The sequence below is a fragment of the Loxodonta africana genome, chromosome 19, assembly GCF_030014295.1.
Source record: "Loxodonta africana isolate mLoxAfr1 chromosome 19, mLoxAfr1.hap2, whole genome shotgun sequence".
Taxonomy (NCBI): Eukaryota; Metazoa; Chordata; class Mammalia; order Proboscidea; family Elephantidae; genus Loxodonta; species Loxodonta africana.
Window position 1 is genome coordinate 65,545,351 of NC_087360.1, and position 10,854 is coordinate 65,556,204.

At 44.9% G+C, this 10,854-nt stretch overlaps 1 protein-coding gene across 2 annotated transcripts in view; it reads right to left on the reverse strand.

Moving 5' to 3' along the window:
* UNC5D (unc-5 netrin receptor D) overlaps positions 1-9,286 on the reverse strand; it is a 627,625-nt gene extending 618,339 nt beyond the window's left edge. For both annotated transcript variants that reach the window (XM_064272820.1, XM_003412541.4), the window contains exon 1: positions 9,184-9,286. In XM_064272820.1, the coding sequence (XP_064128890.1) occupies positions 9,184-9,286 (103 nt within the window). The remainder of the gene's footprint in view (positions 1-9,183) is intronic.
* Positions 9,287-10,854: the final 1,568 nt, after the last annotated feature.

The following is a 10,854-nucleotide window of genomic DNA, read 5'->3' on the forward strand; positions in this document are numbered from 1 at the left end:
ATATCACTTGTTTTTTTTTTTATTCCATATAGGGTCGCTATGAGTCGGAACTGACTCGACGGCACTGGCTTTGGTGTTTTGTTTTTTATTCCACATTAAAAAAACTCATTGCCATAGAGTCAATTCTGGCTCATAGGGCCCCTATAGGACAGAGGAGAACTGCCCCATAGAGTTTCTAAGGAGCACCTGGTAGATTCCAATTACCAACCTTTTGGTTAGCAGCCGTAGCCCTTAGCCACTACGCCACCAGGGTTTCCTATTCCATACTAAAAAAAAAAAACTACAGCTCGCTGTTTTAAGTATATTTCCAATTTTGCTTTCCTCCAATCAATCCAGACATATTTTCTGTCGCCTTTTCCGAGATGTGGCTATCTCTGTTTATGACCACAATAAACATCACAATGCGGACCAGGGAGGCAGCACAGGTATTATTCAGAATTTTTATTCATTGATTTCCCCTTCTCTGTGACACATTCTCACATATCCACACCCCTTTGGCAAATGTAATAAGAGCAGAAATGTTGTTTAGCTAAACTTAAATGTAATTAATCTATTTAGTGATAAAACAGAATTACATGGTAATGTCTAAAAGGCCCCGAAACCTTTTAAGACTAGGCTCCTAGTCCTAGTATTATCTACTGCTACCTATGTCCTAGTATTATCTATTGCTACCTATCTGACTTTGACTTAACAATCTCCAAAACTTAATGTCATCATCCATTCAATGTCAACATGGATGTGAAGATACAGAGGGATCAAGGTTGTGAAGCCACCATAAAAATGTCAAGTTCCATGCAAATGAATTTTATTCAAAATAGTGTTGCATCTTAATCAATCTTCCTAGAATAGTCTATGTAGAAATGTAAGCTTTTATACTCCATTAAGTGACAAAACAACAACGAAGTAAAACCTCCTTATGGTTATTTAATTCTTGCTCTGGCAACTAAATTTTCCCGAGAGCTTTATCACAATATTAAGTAAATTTTAGAAAACTTAACCAAAGTATTACTTATACCTTACTATAATCAGACTGCAGTAACAAGTATTATTCAGCAGGTGCTCCCTGAGGGACACTGCCAGGTGCTGGGGAAGTAACAGGAAACAAGATGGATCCCACCAAGCAGAGATCACCGTCTTGCAGCAAACACAGGCTCCCACACCATGTTGTAACAGCACCAATCCCACGGCTTCGAGAGTATCAGTATTCCGTACAGACACTGCTCTGTTTTATTTACTTATTTATTAATAATTTATTGCATTTTGCTGTTGCTTCCGTTATTGATAATATACACAACGAAACATACACCAACTCTACAGTTTCTCTAGTGACACGGATTACGCCCTTAGGGTGGTGCAACCATTCGCACCCGCTTTTCTGAGTCGTTCCTCCCCGGTTAACAGAAACTCACTGCCCCTGAGCTTCCTATCTAATCTTTCGAGTTGCTGTTGTCACTATGATCCCCTATAGATAGATCTCAAAAAAGTGTCATGTTCAAGGTAGACACTCTTTACTATCCACCCAACTAAGCTAAATCATTGCTTGGTTTTAAGAAGACTTCAGGGGGTATTTTTGGTTGAAGGTTTGAAGGTTATCTCAAGGCAATAGTTTTGAGGGTTCATCCAGCTTGTTGTTTGATTTTGACTATTTTGTTCCACCTCTTTCGTAACTGCAGCCTCTTTCTCTCATTATCTTGAACTCAGGATCATTTTTAAGCATAACTCCAGTCAAGAGAATACAAAAATGTGACTGTGGGCAAACTGTTCAGCTTCTGGAGAACTCAGGTTCCTTTTTATTACCATAAAGAAATTAATTAGATGCAGACATAAAGCCCCAATTACTTCAAAGGCATTCCAACCTTCTGAAGTATTGTTAATCCAGAGAAGATATTCCATCTGTCTTTATAAACGCAAGCCATGACATGTTACATCAGAATGGTACCACTGAATATCTATTAGTTTTATAGGTGGCTGCATGTTTGTCTGAGTTAAAACTGACATTTGTGCTTGCCTATTTTTTTTTTTTATTCTATTAGGAGCCCTGGTGGTACAGTGGTTAAAGCACTAGGCTGCTAACCAAAAGGTCGGCAGTTCGAATCCATCAGCCCTCCGCAGAAGAAAGATATGGCAGTCTGCTTCTGTAAAGATTGGCAACCTTGGAAACCCCTGTGGGGCAGCTGTACTCTGTCCTATAGGGTCACTATGAATCAGAATCGATTCAGCAGCAGTGGGTTTGGTTTGGGTATTCTTCTATTGGCATTTCTGAAACAGTCTTTTATTGAACTCTACTTCATGCTAGCCTGCCGGTGAAGAACAATGGCGAAAATCAAAAACTTGAATTTCTATCATCTACAGAGTCCCTGAGTGGCGCAAACAGTTAAGCGCTTGACAGCTAGCCAAAAGGCTGGCGGTTCAAACAAACCCACAGGTACCTTGAAGGCAGGCCTGGTGATTTGCTTTCGAAAGGTCACAGCCTTGAAAATCCTATGGAGCACAGTTCTACTCTGCACGCACAGGGACACTATGAGTCGGAAACGACTTGACAACAAATATGGTATTTGGTTTTGGTATAGCCTTGCCCTGGTGGTGCAGGGGTTAAGAGTTCTGCTGATAACCAAAAGGTCATGAGTACGAACCAGCCGCTCCTTGCAAACCCTATGGGGCAGTTTTACTCTGTCCCATAGGGTCGCTCTGAGTCAGAATCAACTTGAAGGCAACGGGTTTGGTCTTTTGGTTTTGGCATTGCCTTGTGACTCAAAGAATGGACAACAGACTGGCAGTATAAGCATCACCTGAGAGCTTGTCAGAAATGCAGACTCTCAGGCCCCTCTCTGAGATTCGAAGAATCAGAATCTGCATTTTGACAAGACCTGCAGTAATTCAAACACATATTAATGTTTGAAAAACATTGATTCGTGAGTTTCAAATACCACCGGCTCCATCAGGTATTATCATTTGGTTTCCTCTCTTCCCCCAGTATGTTTTATCAAATTAAATTAAAAATAAATATGATAACCACTATATAAGTGCTGCTGCTGGCAGAAGCTACCAATGACATTCAAACAACATGACAAAATCTTATTTAGATGGAAATCTTCTCAACGGATATTTAGTAAATTTGCTTTTATAGCAAGTTATTAAAATCTGTCAATGATATTACACAAAACATAGTTATCCCAGTGTTGGCTGGGCTCTTGAAGTGGTCAGGACAATTTCTCCACTTTGACAGCTTAGATATCCAGCTTCCCCTACCTGCCTGCCAATCACCTGTCTTCTAGAATGTCTGCAATGTCATTTTCCTTCAGACTTACCGGATCGAGAAATTACAGTATTCAATTAGGTAATAACAAAGTTTATGTGAAGTCCACCCTTAATCGATCTCCTCATTGTTGCAGTAATATTTTTCCACAAGATCCCTCCTCTCTTTACAGTTGAGGGTTCGAGTGGTGGAATACCCATGTCAAGGTCACTCTTCATCTCTATTTCTCTGGGAACAAAGGCTCTTTTGCCTTCATGAACCAGAGACTGGAGGGCAGAAAGTAAAAACGTGCATGAAGCAAAGCTCTCATCGGCCTCATTTGGAAGTTAGCTTTTAGTTTTCCAGCTTGCCTCATTTATGAAAACAAAGATCGGAAGTGATTGGCCATAGAGAAAGAATATAGGTCTCCCTTTGCTCTTGTCCTATTGGGGCAATATTAGGAAATACTTCAGGTTTGCCAATCTGAAACACGTACTATATGTCTATGGCTTCTTCTTTAGCCTCATAAACACAGCCCTAACATTTCTGCTGCTAAGCTGGAGTTGACTGGGTTAAGAAGGAAGGAGTACAAAGTACTTGGTACACACGGTATTGCACCCATACTCACTTTCAAAAGAAACATCCTAAAAACATAACGGAGTTTGCAGTGGATTTCTAATGCAGTCCAAACTGAATATGTTAACATCCGCCTAATTCTGAAAATTATCTACGCACAGCATGCGTACGCACACAATAAGGCCGTACGATGCAATGTGGCACAAACAATTAAAAGTTCTTTCCAAAGTGGAAATGCAAAATAGAATGAATATCTCTTTTCTATAAATGAATCTAGCCATCTGCCTCACAAAAGCAGCAGCAGGAGAACCCAAAACAGCAGAAACAGCAGCCTCTGCTGTTAGCAATCTATTCTCAAATCTCATGGCCCACACTTCCCCGGCAAACAAGGCTAAAAATACAAGACGTGCAACAAATAGTCCCTTGGGATCTGCCATTCCATGGATGCTGTATGCAATCAGAGTAATATTTTCTGTTGAAATTCAAAATTGGAGGGGAAAAAAAAAGCAAGCTATCATATTAGACACTTGCGTTCAGAATTGTAAGTGTGAATCCAATCCCAAAGTATATTAGGCTGAATGGTGAGAGGGTGCTTGTTTTCATACAACAGAAATCTCTTAGCTTTATCTGAATATATTTATAGATCTATTTAAGCGACTGTAAATTCCTCTATGACTCTGATAGCTAAATAGATACCATTTTAGCACTTTTGTCACCAAAATATAAAACCAAAACCAAACCCAGCGCCGTCGAGTCGATTCCGACTCATAGCGACCCTATAGGACAGAGTAGAACTACCCCATAGAGTTTCCAAGGAGCGTCTGGCAGATTCGAAGTGCCAACTCTTTGGTTAGCAGCTGTAGCACTTAACCACTATGCCACCAGGGTTTCCCACCAAAATAGAAGGATCATTTAATTTTCAGAAAAGACTAGAAAACTGTTTTTGCTCTGGCCTCTAGAGTCAGATTGCGTGGATTCAAATCCAGGCTCCACCATATACTAACTCCTTGGCCTTGAGCAAGTTATGTTTAACCTCTCTGTGTGCCCCTTTTTCTATTTTAAAGATAGAGATGATAACAGTACTTACCTTATACAGCTACTTTAAGGGCTACATGAGTTAATATGTGTAAAGCTTTTAGAATAATGAATGCCACACACCAAATATAATAATTACTGACATTATATTCAAACAAGGCTTCAAAAAATCCTTTCTCTTCACAAACAGACATAATACAAAAAAAGTGGTAGTAACATGATGGTAGTTCTCATGCCAACAGTGGCCACTTAGAAAATGAGGAGTGAGCAGGTAAGTGTCTTTAGGTATAGCGTGTGCCTGAGAATGACAAGGTAATGTTCACATTGGTTATTCTGCCACGCTGTTAGTTCATGAAGGCGTTAGAACAAGGACGAAGGCAAGACAATGACATAGCTGGCCAACTGGTACTGCCAAAAGTAAAGAACAGTCAACATTAATAGCTAAGGTGTGATCAAGGAGGACGAAACACCTGGGCTGTCCATGAACTCCAGCAATGTCCATTAAGAAAACACCCCTTACCCACCTTACTTAAGGGGATGTTATGGAATAAATCTTTCCTTATACACCTGCCTTAGGATTAGCCTTCAATACACGTGCAGTAGGTTTTTTTTGTTTTTTACACGTGGCCTGGGTCTCCAGTCTAGATATTTAAAAAACAAAAAGGCATACAAGAAGAATATCAAATCATCACTCGCTCCTGAACAACCAATCCCTTGATAAGCCATTAAGCTAGCAATGTTTTAAGTTGGGTACTATATTGGGAAGGAAGAAAACAATAAAATACAAGCTTACAAGTGTGAAGTGATAAGGATGATAGTAGAAAATAAACAGATAAGCGCTCCCCTAACTAATAAGACAGTAAAGTCTGGACTATCTGACAGGTTCAGTGAGAATGCCCTGAGACAGGAGAGCTCACCTGGAGGACCCATGGGCTCCATAGGGTACCATATGGAAACCACATACCCAAAGATGGCGCATTCAAAGAGAGATGAAGTATGTAATGGGTCATTTTCTATGACATGATAAAAAAGGGTACCAAGTGTTGTCATTATAAGGCAACGTCAGAACAATTCATCTCTATCCTTAAAAAGATCTACGCTAAAGAGATCTCTCGACCGGACCACTTTGCTGGGTAGGAAAATGAGGTGCCACCGGGATGCTCGAACTAGGAGCAAGTCGAAGAATCAGAAAAGGGTAAGATAAGTAGGAAATTGAGGGAAAGGGCTCTTTTCTCATAGACCTACAAAATTTTTGAGGAAAAGGAACAGGATAAGGAAGGGGGGAGGCCTAAAATACCATTCACTAAGGTGCAAACGACTACAGAATTTAAAACTATACGAACTAGACAGATAAACGGATTTAAGTACGTATAAACCATATGACCCTCATGGGTATTTCTCTTGCCATGAATGCATTACTGAAGTTATTGTAGGGAAGGTTTAATTGTCCAGGATTTTTTTTTTTTTAAGTCAAGGAATTGTGTGAAAGCTAAGCCTAGTTAACATTATCTTCCTTTCTGCCTTTAATGACTATGGTATCTTACGTACAGTATCTAATACACGAGCCACAATGAGATCAACAGTAGTACTCCTATTTTTCAAAGAACAACCACAGATCAATATGACAGTATGATATGGATTCAATTAGCACTTGGCAGGTCATGAATAACTTTTAAACAATGTTCTTTTAAGTTGGAAAGTGTTAAAATATACCGTAATCATGGACCAATGTGTTTTCCTTACGGTATGCCAGCAGGCAACAATATAAACCTGAAGAAGTAAATCTTACTTCCAAAGGAAGGAAAAGAAACATTGGTCCTTGGGCTACTCCTAGTTTCTGCAGGCAGTCCCTCGCCCCCGAAGTGTCTTCCTCTCTGACTATATTCAAAGCCAATCATCTGAAATGTTCCTCTGACTTTCTGAGGTTTTTATCTTAACCATAGAGGGAAAGAAGAGAAAAAAGTTGGGAGGGGGGATTGGGGTAATCATCTTGGAAACGGATAAATGATAAACATTGTAAAACAAAACAATGTTCCTGAATTGTTAAAAATTCTCCTACCATCAAATCAAACGGCATAATTCTAAATAACCAATTGGTAAGCAAAGGTAGACTTTCTTGGTTCAGATCAACGTGAAAAGGCTGGTAGAACAAAGACCATTTACTTGGATAAATAAGAACCACCTACAGCCAACCCCATAGAGCATGGTGAGAGTACTGAGCAAGTATGTCCTGCGAGCGTACCTCTTCTTGGTTATAACTGAACGGGGCACCTTCTTGGGATGGGAGACCTCAGGTAACATTGAAACACACCCTCTGTTCTGAAAACCCCAATTTTGCCCATTTCCTGTCCTGTCCAAAGTCAGGTGTATGTGGCTTCACAGGTTTCAGAGCCTGCTTAACACTCATTTCTGGAGGCATCTCTGACAGACGCTAAGAGTAATGGGCTTCGTACCCCAGAAGGTAAAATATTGCAAGGGAAATAGCAGTCAGATCTACTGCTCCGCTCCATGTGTCTTAAACATTACTATGACCTGTGCGAGCCACTTGCTGTAACGAAGCCTGCAGAGTGTACAGTGTGTTTTCCAGGAGACCTTTAAAGAACAGCTTGCAGACAAGAGGTGCTAGCCTTAGTTTCACAGTCGGTGAAACTCCACTCCAAGAAGCTTTTGGCACGTCCCCACCTCTTGTTTACAGCTGGCTTCAAGACAATTTCAAGAACCAAATTCCAAGGAGTCAGTACATAGTCACTGGTAGGTATTCGGCACCGAAGAGTAAATGAAAACTCAGATTCAGATCAACATTTAGAAAAGAAAAGGCCCGCTCTTCCCGGTAACAGTGTATAGAAACAACTCAGAGTTGACTTTGCAATGAGGCATTCTCCACAGTAAATTAAATGGCAGGAGCTTGCTCTTCTTCCAACAAGGGAGAAAGAATTACGCTTCACCATAACCCAGGGTGTGCAATCAGTGAGACTCAGGTTTAAGCCTTTCCTGCTTTTTAAAAGCTTACTCCATTAAAAAAAAAAAAAAAAACTTTTGAGGAAATCAAATGCAGTCACTGAACAGATTCATAAAACGGAAAGCCTCTATCCACCTCTCTCTTTAATTCTTCACTCCAGGCAGCACGATTGCTTTTAACACACCGTTAGCTTTTATAAAAATGAGATTATATGGGTGCTTTTGTGATCATCCTCTACCCTTCCTACCCGTCCCTTCTCCCGGCTACTCAGAATACGTGTAGGAGGGCAAGCAGAGCAGAAGGTGAGGCGGCCAGCTCAGTTCCACCTCTGGCCAGGCAAGCATTAGGTAGATCATTTAATGCAATTACATATCCTAAGCCTAAAGGACGGCACACAGGGAAGAAGGGTAAAGGAGAGCGGAAAAGAGAAGCTTCCGGAATATTTCAAAGGTAAAGCCATAGTACTCGAGCTGTCTGAAATTGCCTCTAAGCGTCTTCAAAATAACTCCCTGGGATTTATTTTTAAGTTGATGCTCCCTGTCCTCGCTCAAGGTGGAGCTGAAACCAGTTGCAGAATTTCACTCCGCGGGAGTCCTGAAGAAACAGGAAATGGGGTCTACGCTTCGAGTCGGAATGAAGAGAGATTTCTCCGCTGCTCGCGGGGGCCGTGCGCTCGCTAGCTGGAGGCGCTGGGTGAGCAGCCTCGGGCCAACCGCTTATCCCGGCTCGGCACTGCAGGCGCAGTTAAACCGGGAGGTGCACACAGCTCTCCGGGGCTCCGGCACACACGCGGCCTCCGCGCAGGAAAACCCAGTACTAGCTAGGACCCGGGACTAGGGTCGCCCAAGGGATGGAAACCACACTTGGCGCAAGCCAGAGGACCCCGGCAAGGGTGTTGCTCCCTGAAGGGAAAAAGGCGCCCTCTCGATTCAAACCCCCTAACCCTACAGAGACTCCTCATCATTCAACCATTCTCCCCAGAAACTCTCGGACATCACCATGGGTACCCACCCATGAACGATCTCGCCTTGGAAAGAAGTAGAGGGAACAGGGGAGAGCGATATGGGAGTGAAGGGGGGACTCTTCAGTCTGCAGCAATTGGGGAGGGCTTGGAAAATGGAGCAGGCGAGCAGTGTAAAGGACAAGGGCCGGGTCACAGCAACCTGTAGGACTGCAGCAGGTCGCAAACTTCGGGTGGGAGGCAGTGGTCCTCTCGGAGGTCCTCGCTCGACTCCCACCCCGTTCGGCTCGGGGCGCGGGGAGGTGCAAGGCGCAACTTGGGAAGCCAACGCCACAGTGCGGGTCCCACTCCGTGTGGCCGGCGCTCCCTCGCCCTCGCTCCCAGGCCAGCCGCCCACCCTGCCCAGCGCTTGCTTACCTCGGGCAGCCGCGGCCCCCGCCGCCCAGAAGCAGAGTCCCAGCCATGGGAGCCACCGGCGCGCCCCTCCGCCGCCTCCTCCTGCGGCGGCCGCTGTCCCCATGCTCCTCGCCCCACTCCGGAGCCCGGCTTCTCTTCCGCGCCCCGGGAGTCCGCGAGAGGCACGACGAGGCAGGGGCCGAGACGCGGGGGTCCCGGGGGGCTTTAGCGAGCGACTGTTCCACGGCCGCTCCCTAAGGCCCCGGGGCAGGGAGCTCCGAGTCGCCGCCGGACTGGCACCCAGAGAAAGCGCGCGCCTCCATAGCCCCCTACAGAGGGGCGACCGCTGCCGCCACGGCCGCTACCCGAGTCTCCCGCCGGCTCGCCCACAGCCCTCACGCCGCTGCCCGGCGCCGGACTACCGAGCGGAGCCGCGAGTCCACGGCGCTGAGCAGACCCCGCGACCGCCCGCTCTCCGCCCCTCGGCGCGGCAGCCAATGAGCCGGGCCGGGGCGGGGCGCGCGGGGTGGGCGGGCGCGCGGGGTGGGCAGGGGGAGGTGCAGGTGAGTCGGGCGGCGCCTCCACGTGCCCCCAGGTCTCCCCATGCTCTGCAAGTAGCCCCCTCTCCCGGAGAAAGGAACGGAGGCCGGGACCGGGCTGGGGAAGGGAGGACATGCCTGGGGATGTGTGCGCGCAAAGCCCGCAGCCCCCCTGGAGGCGAAAGCAGCGCAGAAAGACGGGGCCATCTCGGCAGCCCCGATGCTGCCAGGAAATCCGCTCAGTTTTCTTCAACTTTGGGTCCTCTCAAAGTCCTGACTCTCCTTCTTCCTTTTTTCCACATCAGCTCAGAAATCCCTCCGGAATAAGTGACAAAAGAAAAAAAAAAGTCAAGTAGGAAAAAAATGACACTGGAACAAATTCAATATTGCGCCTATGCTAAATATATATGTTGTTGTTGTTAGGTGCCGTCGAGTCGGTTCCGACTCATAGCGACCCCGATGCACAACAGAACGGACCCCTGCCGGATCCTGGGCCATCCGTACAATCTATGTTGTTATGCTTGAGCTCATTGTTGCAGCCACTGTGTCAATCCACCTCCTTGAGGGTCTTCCTCTTTTCCGCTGACCCTGTACTCTGCCAAGCATAATGTCCTTCTCCAGGGACCGATCCCTCCTGACAACAATCCAAAGTATGTAAGACGCAGTCTCGCCATCCTTGCTTCTAAGGAGCATTCTGGCCGTACTTCCAATACAGATTGTTCGTTCTTTTGGCAGTCCATGGTATATTCAATATTCTTTGCCAACACCACGTTTCAAAGGAGTCAGTTCTTCTTCTGTCTTCCTTATGTGTGCATATAAATTAAAATTTTTAAAAAATTAAGAGGTGGTAAAATGACAATATTGGGTGCAGCAAGGGCTATATGATCGATTTTTGTTTGAATTATTTTATTTTCCAATTCCTCTTCTGTTGTCCTCATCACTCCGGAATCCTCAGACTTTTGAGAAAGGCCCCACGTTTCTGATACCCATTGCTCATAGTGACCTTATAGGACAGAACAGGACTGCTCCACTGGGCTTCTAAGGCTAAAATCTTTACTTAAGCACACTGCCACATCTTTCTTCTGAAGAGAGGCTGGTGGGCTCCAACCATCAACCTTTCCGTTAGCAGGCCAGCCCTTAACCAAGGAGCCAC